General features: G+C 36.2%; 1 protein-coding gene across 2 annotated transcripts in view; it reads right to left on the bottom strand.

Annotated features, from left to right (window-relative positions):
- LOC107221358 (neurogenic locus Notch protein) overlaps positions 1–11587 on the bottom strand; it is a 157305-nt gene extending 145718 nt beyond the window's left edge. For both annotated transcript variants that reach the window (XM_015660315.2, XM_046730798.1), the window contains exon 1: positions 11243–11587. In XM_015660315.2, coding sequence (XP_015515801.1) covers positions 11243–11330 — 88 coding nt within the window. In that variant the 5' untranslated portion in view covers positions 11331–11587. The remainder of the gene's footprint in view (positions 1–11242) is intronic.
- Between the last annotated feature and the right edge of the window lie 2196 nt (positions 11588–13783).

A 13783-nucleotide genomic window follows, 5' to 3' on the forward strand; every position in this document is an offset into this window, starting at 1 on the left:
TCAAAATAAGTGATGTTGATTTAAAACATTCTCTCGACCTTGTATTGGTAATGTGTACGGACTTCTCCGTGTCGAAGATCGTAAATTATCGACCTAGGTAAGCATTTTGACTCTATGAATTGTCGATTGTTGAGAATTTCAATGTGAGAATAAGCTTAACCCTCACTCCATGTTATTGCTTAGGTGATGACTGTCTGCCAAATGGGCTGACTGATGTCTAATACATTTCACCAGCGCTACGAATTTTCAATGTATTTTGACCGTTGTGACGGTTGTTCTATCTTTCATGTTAAAAGTTTTACCTCTCACACGAGGTTTAATGTATTTAAATGTAGGTGATTTTCACTGTTTTCTTTTCTGTCTTCTTTCTCGCTTCGTGTAAAATAATAATACTTAATTACAATAAATATTGTGGTTTTCTGACCAGGGCCCTCCCCTTGGGGCGACACATCAAACTTTGATTTTCATTGATTTGCGACTTTCGACATCGAGAACTCCATACACATAAGTGCTTAAACTTTTGTTCTCTGCGGTACCAGGATAAATATAAAAATACTTCAAACTTTGTTGAGTAAAAGTGTGACGAATGGAACTTTTTAAACAACACGAATTTTAGACATGATTTCAACCATGTAAATTGCGTCTAATTTTCGTAACGTCAATGTAACGATTCAGTGTTAGGGAAATTCATTATTACGCAACTATAGGATCGTCTCAAATTGAGTAATCTATTTTTAAAAAGGACCGTGTATTCAAATTGTGGAAATTAATCTTCTTTAAAGTCGATCGAAATTTGCACAACAATGACATTACTTTTACTTTTTCGTTACATTAACGTGACTAATTTTAATCTGGTAGTTTTCTCCGAAATGCGGGACTTAGTAAACACAACATCTTATGATATCTATCAAATGTTGTCTACGCGTAATAAAACCACCATATTAATAGTACAATTGACGCCTGAATATTGAGGCGAATTTCTTTGTTATACATATTCGCGAAAAATACTAACTTCACTATACATGTATACTTGCATAAAAGAAAGGTACGAAGCGATTGCCTTGAGCTCGAGCGTCACAGGGTCGTCTGGGTTAATGCAAGGGCCAATCAATTGATTATCTTTCAATATGCGCCCCGTTGCGACCAGCGAACGAACAGACACCGCCTGTCAATGTCCAGTTACGCTCCTCTCCTTTCTACTTCTCTTTCTCTTTGTTTCTCTCTCTCTCTCTCTCTCTCTCTCTCTCTCACTCCCTCTCTCTCCCGCTCTATCATTCTTCGTCGTTGACTTTGTTCGAGACAACAACGAGCAGATGTTAAATATTCAAATCGGTTTCGGTCGCATGACACTTGTACTATAAAGGAGTTTGAAACATATTGTCGAGAAAAGAAAGCGTTATTTCACATTTTTTTTAAGATTTAATTTCACATCAGTGAATATCCGTTGATGTAATGTGAATACTTGAATGTACTATGACATAAACTGTCGTGTATGGTTCATAATCGGCTTGTCAGTCTCAAGTCACGAATAATCGTAACAGGTATTCGTACACAATATACATGTATAGTATATGGGGAACTCCATGCGTTTTCGACTAACTTCGAACCGTCACCATTCTCAATCTGATCGTGACTCAATTGTATACATTAGTACTGTCAATTAAAACCATCCGTACTTTGATTTTTCTCGATATCACTTACGGTTCCGAAGTTAGAAGTCTTTAAGCTTCGGATTTTCTGACCACTGTTAAAAATCGGATAAAATTGCAGAAACGTGTATTCCAAATCACAATAACTTTGAAGACTCACAGGAAATGGTGTCTTCATTGGGTTACGGAAATTATGAAGTATGATTCCCGATATTTCGGGCCGCTTTCAAAAATATTTTTAAAAAACCGTACAGATAATGGCGTTTTTCATCGGTCAGGGAGTGATGAATGACATTTACGGATTTTCCCAATTTTTTTAAAGCAGCCCGTAATACCGGAAACAATAACTCATAGCTTCCAAACCAATGAAAACTACCAATTGTTGTAAAGTCTTAAAATTTTTCATATTTTCATTACAATGTTCTACAATTGTCTCAGATTTTCAAAAGTGGGCCGAATACTCCAAGTTTAACGATTTCTAACTTCGGAAGCGTAAATAGTACAGACTACTAAAATATACTTGAATCACGACCAGATTTGCAATGGTGACGGTCCAAAGCTAGCCGTAAACGTATGGAATTCCCCATATGTATAATCAGAGTATTTACTGAAGTGCGAAGTGTGAAGATTTACAAAAAGATGAATAAAACTATTTAACCCCCTTGGTCACTCATTTTTCAACTCAACATTTTGGCATGAATTTTGTTACTCGGGGGATTTTGAAGTCAGAATTTAACAATTACTAAAGCCAAGATGGCGGATCCAATATGGCGGATGTAAAATCGAAACAACTATCACCATTCGATGATTCTGGCCGAAACTTGTTACTCGTAGGTTTTTAGGGTCATACGAATTAAGAAAGATCATTTGAAGTTGAAATTATAAACTGTGGTTAGGCTATGACGTGAAAATTTTTGACTGCAAGGGTTAAACACAATTGTACACAATTATACGGACCGTTGTGACGATACCTTATTGGTATACCTATAAGTGCACATAATTAGCGAGAAGAAGGTGAAAACAAAGAATTTAGAATGCTTTGAACATTCGTTTAAACACACGATGCGGCATGCAAAGTAAGGCTATAATTAGTATTTCGTGCTCGCTGAAGCTTGTAGCTTGACGGACGCGTAACTTGCGATATGGATAGTTGCCTCGTTTACACGCTTGCTTGACGGAAAACTAATCCTTATTTCACTATATATTGCATACAAGTGTTAGAGAGTGATAGAGATACACGAAAGGCCAAATAACAGGAGGCGTGTAGTTGCAACTATTACTGCAGTTGTTATCTGTAAATATACATACGTTAGTCTGCAGATTCGCTGCAACTATTTGTAAATATATATATTTATATATATATATATATGTATATATGTATATGAAAACACTCCAATAGTTGATAAGAAAAACGCAGATCCCTACCCAAAACGCAAACTATTTTTGCTAGGTTTACATTCGTTTAGTTGACTAGACCCAAGTAAAAAGGAGATTGAGTTATTTATTGAATAATATTTAGTGCTTTAAATCATTTTTACTCCGGATATCTAAACTTAAGAAAAACTATTCAAACTGATAACTCAGAAAAAAAGTAGTTGTTGGATGTGCGGGTATGGTTAGTGTTAAAATTTACTTAAACTGTATTAGAAATGCGTTTAGAAAAGCGATTACTTCAAAATTGTGTCAGTATTTTATGCATACTGTTACTTAAGCGAACTTATTAATCGAACTACTTTAGGCGATTGCTTTATTTCAGTAATTAATTATTAAACGCTTATTCTTACTAAATACTACTCGTTTAGCGCAAACGAATAATACGCATGGATTTAAAGCGATGTATAAAAAAAAAATGGTATTATTCATATGTGATACTATGATTAATAGCTGCTACATTTAGTATAATTACCAACACTTGTAATAAATTAATTTGCAATATTGATGTATATAATAAACGTTTTAATATGTATTGTAAAACCTGCAAGGAATTATTTAATATCTGTAGGCATATAGTAATTTTTTAAATGATGGTCGTGAGGTCAGTGTAAATCATCCTCATTCATAAATTTGCCGTTTCCAATATTACAAACCTATAAGCGTTATATGGCTAGGTGTTATTCAACCGAATTCATTCTCAATATCATAAACGGTTTAATATAATTATTGCCAAACGATGTTCAATAAATTCTACTTTTTATTACAACACGAGTCATAATCGCGTTGGCTAAAACTTGTACCACTCCTGCCTTATGGAATATGTCAATTAACTCGTTTTCGAGATCCGTAAATCACATATTGCAGAAAAATCCCCGCGAGATTTTTGAGGAGCGAGTATTTATTTGGAATATGACTGTTCGATTTTTTTTTACCCAACGAATCCCCAAGCATAAATTTGCTCGTATATTTTTGTGATCTCATCGTTTCATGGTTTGATTGCACGGCTAATTACGTTGTAAGTTGTAAATTTCACTTTACACGTATATACAGATAATAGTATAAACCGTATTCATCGCTGATTCTTTCAATACGTTATTCCTTGATAGATAACATTTACCAACTCGATTGGTGAGATGAAGTTATTTTTCATTATATTTGAAAAAAAATGTAATTCGTAAGAGTTTAAAGAATCTAGCCGAAAGGTACTAAGGACTGAGAAAAAAATAAATAAATAGAAATAAAAAACTCATTCTCAAACGCATGTTGTTAAAGATATGCATAGATCATACAGGGGACAATACGAATTGTATAATAATAAGCAATTCAAAGCGTATAATGATATAATTCTTACAATATCTTTTCCGGATATTATACAAGCAAAGAAAGAAGAAATTTCTCAACGGTTATATATCACGGTTTTGCTTAGCAACATTATCATTGTTATTTATTTGTCTTCTTTTTCTTCCTCACAAATTGTTATAACGATCATATTATAGAGCGTGGTTTTATATTTTTTCCACGTGTTATGCATAAAGTGAGAATCGCTGTTTCGTTAAAATCCCACCTGTGACGTTTCAGCCTGGGATCAAATAATTCTCCCACAATTTTAATTAACGTATACCATAATTAGTCCGTATATATAACGTAAGCTTGAGTTAGTTGACTGCAGGTTACCGATACAGGTATAATAGAAACACGTGCTGCTATTTCCTCGACGGTTAATTAGCCATCTACAACTCTTCACGATCGGCGTATCGATGATTCGTTAACGATGCATATCATTCAATGTATCTCCGCAATCAATTTGGCATGCAAAGTTTTATGAACAAATGAAAATTGGATGATTTTTAAATTTCGTCAAGATGTTGCAAACAAAAAAAAAATTTCATAATTCGTACGCAAAGTTTTGAATAAATGAATAATTCTGATCGTACAGGCAATTTCTCATTCATTTTTTTGATGTATTCTGTTGTAAATTATTTTTCTCCTACTATTACTTAATTTAAATACATGATCAAATTTCCACTACATTTATATCCATTTATCAATGTTGTGAGCAGTTCAACTTTTACATAGAATAAAATACAAAGTATACGATTATCCGTTATACATATTATACATAATACTTATACCTAAGGTTAATTCGATTACAATTTTTTTTTATATAGGTTTTATATAGATCATGAAATCATACGTGAAACGATATACGCAAGTTCTTGTTCACATAACATATTATATAAAAACTTCGCATTATATATATTATTATTCACAATTAAAAAAATTAAATAAAAAAAAATTCCCACGGGATCGTTTCGTTTATAAAATTGAATTTCCGATGTAATCAATTGACGGTAAATCTCGAATGGCAATCTTACAATTAATGTAATCAGTATTCTGCATCTAATAATAATGACAATGTAAAAATAGCAAAAATCGCGATTACGCGATTTACCATTTGCCGTTTGTCACCGAGTCAGTCTGGAAGTGTAGCGGATCTTCAGAAAGGATGTAAACGAGAGGTAAGAAGAATCTCTAATCTCTGTAGATAGAAGCTTGCGTATAAGGTGGGTAGTTATATATATATACACGTATACTAAAGGTTCAATAACAAAACTATCTCGTCGAGATGTATCGGAATCAGACGGCGTTTGCAATGCGATGCCGCGGGGGCGCCGTTGCGGCAAAAAAAAACAAAAAAACCAAAAAAACCTTGAATGGGAAGGGGAGGGGGGGGGGAGGGGTGGTAAAAAGGACGAAACGACGGAACGACGGAACGATGGAACTTGAGACGAAAGATCAGGGTTGCAGAATACCGGCGATAATCAACATTCTATCGAGTAAACGCGCAGCGGAAAGAAGAAGGCGGATATATTTTTCAATCGATTCCCGTACGTCACGGCGGATTTGCATCTCCTATCTCCGCCGGGTAAGAATAAGAGTAGCAAGAAGAAGAGGAAGAAGAGCCGGTAGGAGTGAACTTTTTCTGTGAAACGTATCCGTCCGCCGAGCCGAGGGCAAACGCAGCAGCTGTCCCCAACCTGACTGACGGCACAATCCTCGATGCGGCTGATAGGACGTCCAGGGCAGGAGGATACGCGACGCGCAGGATCCCGACGGACCGCGAGGCAGCGAGTCCTTAATTACGCACTTTTATGCCGTTCCGAGCGCTCCGATCGACGCTGCGCAGCGCTGAATGCGCGGTGAAAGACGAATGCGATGCCCGCAGGGCCACACGGAATTGTTTCTGGTGACCCCACTGTTTGTCTTTTTTTTTTCTTTTTTTTTTTCATACAGCTTTTCATTTATAAAACTACTTTTTTCGAAACAACTGCCGCGTTTTTTGGTTCCACATGGTCCCTGAAATATTTCCGTGTAAAAGAAGATATGAAATTTATTTGTTTGTTGCTAAAGTAGCACATGTAAATAAATGGTCAAAATTCTAACTTTTCCACGAAAAAAAAGCATGTTCTGATAATTAATCTACAGTGAAAATCCGAATGCTTATTTTTGCACAAACTTAATACACACCAAAAATTTTTACAGAGTTTTTACAAATTTATCTTGTTGTTCTTTTTGTTTGCTCGCCGTTTTGAATTTTCAAATTTCGAATTCGCATTCGTGATCAGTGTCCCCGTGTATGCAAAACTTCAAGTCAATCGCATGTAAGGAAAAATGTATGCATGAAACGGTTAAGATTTCCCAGCCTAGCTAAAAAGTTACCAGCCCCAGAATGTATTCGAATATCTTCGAAACTGTGCATCCAAATCATTTTTCCCTGCGGCCTTGGATGATTCTTGAGAAGTGGATTCCGGTGAAATTATAAGATTAAACCAAAACGACGAAATTTTACGTCATGCGAATCGTAAAATGTAGTGGACGTTTCACTTATGTCGATTAAAATCTGAGTCTAAGTATCTTTGTTAAAAAAAAAGTGCATAAGAGTGCAACTCCGAACAAATAAACCCGAAAATATGTACGTTTCACGGTGAAATGCACAGTGATTTCGAATTTTTTATTTTTTTTTCTATTGAATTCGCAAATTAGTTTGATTTTTTCAACGACGTTTGCCGGCTGGACGAAACATGCTTGCCAAATTATTTCCAGACTAAACTAGTAACGATACTTTTTTATTTCCCTGAAAGTTTTTCAGTAGTAGATGTGCATTATCCTATATCCCGAAAAAATGTTTCTTCAAGTTATCAATGACGCAGAATCTAGGGATGGTCGATACTTTCCGATTAATTCAAAATACCGAGGGTTTTTAATTAATCTAATTTAATTAATAATAATTTAATAGATTATTTTCTGCCGATGTTTTTACTATTCGATTAATCGGTACAAAATTCCTTTTTCTCGACATTAGATATTTCGATTTTTTTTCCGGTGATTTTGTAATGCGAATCATGTGGACCAATTGCGACGTTGAACAAAAAAAGAAGTTAAAAAAAATTAGCATTAGAATCTAAAGTTGAAAAACTGTGTGATCCATATTTTCTGCGAAACATTTCCATGTAATTAATCAAATAATAAGGGGGCATATATAGGTTGATACAGATTTTTATTCACTTTCAGTTCAACCGTTCCACAACAATTTAACACCAAGTAACCCCGATTACCGCTTCCAAGAAAAGTGAACGACAAACGGAAGATAATTGTTGATATTGTGTATATTTGTGAAAAAAAAACTTAGGTTACAGAATAAACAAAATCTTTTTCCTGAGTAAAATTTGTATTTTCGCACCGATCCGTCGATGTATCGATTTATTGATCTTTCTTTGAAGAGTTACTCTCAAAATTTTACTACATCGAATTGAATCAGACGATTATACTATGTACACGAATTTGAACGTCTTATTTGTGACAATATTATTGATTACGTCACAAGTCTAATTAATAGATTGGGTATATTAATTAATTACGTAGATTGAGGTGCGTCAAGCCAACCCGATATCTTTGCTATATTCCTGAATATTTTCATCAGCTTAAAGAATTTATGGTAATCGAGAAAATAAAATGAGATAAAATAGTTCACGGCAGTCTGCACGCTTCAACAGTTTTGTGGGTCGATTCTCGCGTTGATCGTGATGCTGGTCGTCTCCTTAATTAAAGTATCTAAGCGACTAATTTTATTCTCTCAAACGCGCAAACTTACACGAATATTAAAATAATAATGCAAATATTATACAGTTGATCGATATCGATATATTCTCGTTTTTCTGCTGAGTTCTCTCGTTACATCTCTATACATATACTAAGTTTCTTTCCTTTTTCCTATTCTTTAAACGTTTATTAAATCAATTCCGTTCAGAATTCATTGATCCCTTACCAATGGAAAACAAACAACCAACGAATTGTTGCATACAGTTCCCACAATGATATTAAAGAATCGAACTGGCGTCGGAGCCTTTCATTATAAAATACATAAGTATTACAGAATGTGTAAAATTTAACCCGACCAACTTGATTCAGAGCTAGGCGACGCTCTCGACCTCCGGTTTCGCCAAATCTTACGCTCTGACCATTCGGATATCTATGCATTGAATTATCACAATGCTCTTATATCGATGTTTTTGAATAGTTCTCAACTCCATCTTATTATATAACACATACTTAAATGCAGTCTACATTACAGTTTCAAGAATTTCGTTATCATTATTATATCAGCCAGTTAACTTTATCGCATAAGATGGAGAAAAAAAATACTTCTTACACGTAACTTCAAAAACCCAAAGAATCTTTTCAACGATTGCATAATTTTATATTCAACTTGGAATTTAATTCCATCACACCAGTTTCACCCAAGAAAGAAAGAAAAAAAACTATTCTGTCACTACTTTTGTATAATCAATTCTAATAAAAAAAATAATGACAAAGATTTTGTAAAATTTTCCAATCATTGAACAAAGATCATGTATCGTATGTTATATTTTATACGACTGTGAATAAAATTTGAATCAATTCATCGAACCTGACTAATACTTATTTTCAACTTATTCATCAATAATGGTCAAAATCTATCGTACATGTATAGAGAACAATACACATAATCCTACATTATATATAAGACACACGGCAATGGGAGAGGCGAAGATAGGTTTCTAAGGAGAGAAGAGAAAGCCTGAGAACATAGTTCCGTAGTTGTTGAGACTCCGACAACCTCTGTGCGGCATCGGTATTACATACCTATATACAATACGAGTTCAACACATCCGTAAATTTGGTCTAGCCTAGAGTGAATGTGGATTATGAGTATATACACATATGTATACGCATATGTGTGTGTATATATATACACATATACACAGATGCAGCGGAGAGACGGACTCCAGGTAAGCTAATTGTAAGCCAGGGCGCAAGGAAGGCATGGATGGAAACCGAGGCGAGGAGCAAGGCCTAGTTATTTCGCCTCAGAATTCCAGCCGACACGCAGACGAACCACCGTGCGCCATGTTTACTCGCGCTTCATTTCTCTCGGATTCTTTATTCCGGCTGGGACGGGTCTATTGTATGCATTAACGCATTCGCCACTCGCCGGAATTCACCGGAAACGACGCTACAATTATAACGAATTTTTTCTTCTGTACCGCGTATTACTGTAAAAGTTAACGCCGTAGAATATGAAACGTTCACATGAAATACAGTTGCTCTGACTGTAATTAAAAGTTTAGGAGGGATAATAGCACGCAATAGTTCTTGTTTTAATTTTTTTATCTTGTTTTTTTTTTTGCAACTTCCAAGTTGTATATTTTTTACGACGGTGATTTTACAGTTGATTTTATAAAAGAGTTTTGAAAATGTTGAACGTCAAGTTATATTTAGTTCATATTTTGGAATAGCGTGAGTGATTTTTATCTATCACGATTCAAGTAGAAGGTTGATTGTGTTATATGGAAATATAACGATTGCTTAAAACGCGTAATCTGGAAAAAGGGTAATCCGACTTTTGTAAATAATTTGAAAGTTGTTCCAAAACTGATATATTTCCTGTTACAAAATTACGGATAAATAAAATTTGGGAAACGATTTGCTTTGAGTTTATTGTAAAATTCATCAGATTTTTAAACGGTCCTAATAATGCGGTGAGTGTAAAATTTCACCTGGATATCAACGCCCGAGTTCAATAAAGTCTATATACATATACATATACGTGTACGTAATAAACCCAACAAGAAAGATATTCGTTTCGTGGAAAGTGGGGTTGAACACCTGTCGTTTCAACAGGGAGTCCCAACCTGTGACGGAAAAAGCCGGTACGCACACGCGAGACGATTTTTCAATTGAGAACCGCTGTCGCGACCACGTGACTCGTGTATTCGGCATTTTATAAGCACTCACTCGCTCAGGCAAGCAGGACTAGCTGTGCGTGAGGCTGAAAGCCGGTCCGGTCGTAAAAACGAATTTGCGCAGAGCGAGGAACTCGAACTCTAATTCATTCAGGAATCGTAAAACGATTCGTTATGTATTCAATTATTCAATGCCTTAGTTGCGTGTTCGGTGAGAATCGGGCGAAATGTAATGTTACGGTAGAAATTTCGATCGATCAAGCTTGATAGAAAACTCAAGTTTTCACTTAATTTGAGTGGAATATTTAAACGTAAGTTTATGGTTTACCGTGACTTTTGACAAAGCTTAAATGCAAAGTTCAGATCGCTCTTCGGCGAGAGGTTTTGATCAAGCTTGATCGAAATTTGAAGCACGCGGCGGAAGGGAAAAAGAAAATGTCAGATTTGTTTTCATCGCGCAGAATGAATGGAAAAACCGGATGCTTGCGGTTACATTGATGAATCAAGAGATTTTCGAGGTGGCGGTTTATTCGGGTATATTTTCGGGACAGGTAGTAGTGGAATGGCAGCAACTCGACGCCTCGCGACGCGCCCTGAAATGCTAATGCAGGAATACTTGAGGCAGGCATTCGCTCGGCGAAGCCGGGCTGCCGACTTTGGGGTGTTTTCGAGTTTTTAAGTAGGACAGCGCGTTCGAAAATGTCGCGCCGGCGCGGAGAAACCCGCGTCGCTTTTCAGACCTGTTGCACAGCCTGCAGCTGCCGTCGCGACGGGGAGTTTTTTGTTTCCGCACACGCGCATTCTAAGGGGGAACTTGAAATTCCGGGTGACGACTACGGAGGATTCTTCCGTTTTATTCGATGAGAATAAACTCACCGTGAACCGAGGCCGGCAGACTGGCGACGAAAAGAGCCAGAGCGACGATCGTCAATGCGTAATCCATATTCCGCTGTAGACGGAGCATGTTGGCGGAGAATTTATCCACACAGAGATCACACACATCAGACAATTGATCACACAATCACTTAATCACTATAATAACATAATGCGATACCGTGCAGTGCAACCGGCTACAGTCCATTATCGTTTAACACCCGGGTAACTTCAATGTTCATCGTAACTTCAATCTGCTGCTGCTGCTGCTGCTGCTCCGGCGGCGTGTTTACATTACGCGAGCTGAACAACGTGAAGCAAAACAACGACACAGACCTCATATACGAACATGACCGCGGCTCAAACTCGTCTGGGATTCTATTGTTCACTTCACGCGCTGAAAGTAGTCCCGGAACGGCGCGCGCATCTCGAGCGAGAACGCTTGTCTCACTCCGCCGATCACAAAATGGCCGACACCATCTGCCAATCCCGCTGTCCAATCGAGGGGTTGATGCGTTCTACGGTTCCGTTCGAACTACGCTATGAAATTGTACGAGTGCCCGTTTTCGACGCCCTGCAGCCCTCCGCTTTTTTCTCATTCGGTCCCCTCGTATCGTTTAAATACCTCCGTCACGTGACACCGCCTCCATTTATGCCGCGGGGGACAAAAAATCCTGCCGCACGCTGCCTCCGAAGGGCCTGCTTGGCTATAAACTCTTGTACAAATATTAATATACGTTGGTTTATTATCGAACACTTCAATGAAATACAATCTTCATACGATCTTCTTTATATGAGATTATCAGATTCTTAGGTACATGTAATCCTATTCGCGATGCACCAAGAACAAGCGGGTTTCGGCTGACCATGAGCCAGCCTTTCAACTTGCCGTTTGCAAACTCGTTTCGAGCTGAAATAATAAGAATGATATTAATAATGAAAAATTTACAGATCTCATTGATTCGTGATCACCGACTCAAAAAACCTTCAAGTATAAATTTTCATCAAAATCCAATTGTTTTTAGTTTTTTTAACTCGAGATTCGTGATTTGCGACATAAAAATCTAAAGTAATGACACAAATGATCATGCAAATTTGTTCACCCATTTTCAAGGTATCATTTCTATTCTATTTGTAAGAATATTGTTATTTAAATAATTCGACATGTAATGAACCAATCAAAGCCGAAATATAATCCGATCTACGTTTCGAAAAATCGCATCAATTGCGACAAAAACATTAAAATCGTGATGCTCTAGATTTTAAAACGTGCAGATCTAGTGAGAACTCAACTTTTCATTTTCGGAGCTATTACAATAACTTCCTTTTTACTCTGAAAACATAGAAAAGAGAAGTTAAACGTGCATAGCTGCTGAAAGCAGCTAAATTTTTTATCTTATATGAACTCACTAAAAATTTTGTTACAGTAAATATCGACTTAATTAAATTTGAAGAATCTTTTTACTTCAGACAGTTGAAATGAAATCTTGTCAACTAAATATAAATTTATGAGAATGGAATACTTCATTATTTCAAGTAAAGATTTATGCGTTACAGATAAATTTTTTAATTTGTTTGTACGCAACTAAAATTTATTTGCTTCAGTTTCACTTTATTTTTCTGAGTGCAGTATTAACTCTGTCTTGCAATGATATTCTTTAATTTAAAGATTTGTTCGAGTTTGAAAATTCGTTTAAAATAGAAACTATGTAGAAGCTCTTGGCGACATCAACCTAACTACTAATTATGGACGAAGCGTTTATGTTTATTATACATTACATTATAATACTGTTTCAGCCAGTTCGATATAATGAGATATCGCGTGTGTATACACAATTAATGAAGGTAATTTAAGCTCGTTAATAATAGACATTTGAGCCTTGAGAAATGAATAAATAATGATACATTATGTCAAACCGAAGATAGATGTTCAAATTAATATAAATTTCGTTTGCTCTTTCTTTTTTTACATTCTTTTTTCCCATCTTACGTAATCCTCGTGCTTCACGCGCAACGCGAACTATATTAGTGCCAATTTAATAATTTTATTATGACAAGCTAATACTTATCAAGGGATACTGGAAACAAGTCGAAGTGTGTGTATAAATATATATAAAATTAGTTCCACAATTAAGCTTACGGTTTGCTTGCGAAAAATGGCGGAATTAGTTGTTTCGGTGTTGGTATGTTGAAATTGTTGAAATGGGAATTGTCCGTGAAGAATGTACCGATTTTCAGATTTCGCAATGAGTCTTCGTGTGGGAATGAATTTTTTCCATTTGTGGAAAATTTGGCTTTGTTCGTTCAATATTAATGTATTACCGATCATCGATTGCTTCGAAATTTCGCAGCCCGCAACGAAATCGTCGAACGACAGTAAATTGCAATCAATATTTTCCTGGCCATTTTAACAGGATCAAGACGAAGAGCCAGATCGCGAACTACTACGTAGCCGGTCAAGCCACGCCTAACGTGGAATATAAATGTGGCATTACGTGATTTCGAGACTCAGTTATACACGTTTTAGTCTGCAGCGGTGAGAGA

Source organism: Neodiprion lecontei, chromosome 2 (genome assembly GCF_021901455.1).
Source record: "Neodiprion lecontei isolate iyNeoLeco1 chromosome 2, iyNeoLeco1.1, whole genome shotgun sequence".
Classification (NCBI taxonomy): domain Eukaryota; kingdom Metazoa; phylum Arthropoda; class Insecta; order Hymenoptera; family Diprionidae; genus Neodiprion; species Neodiprion lecontei.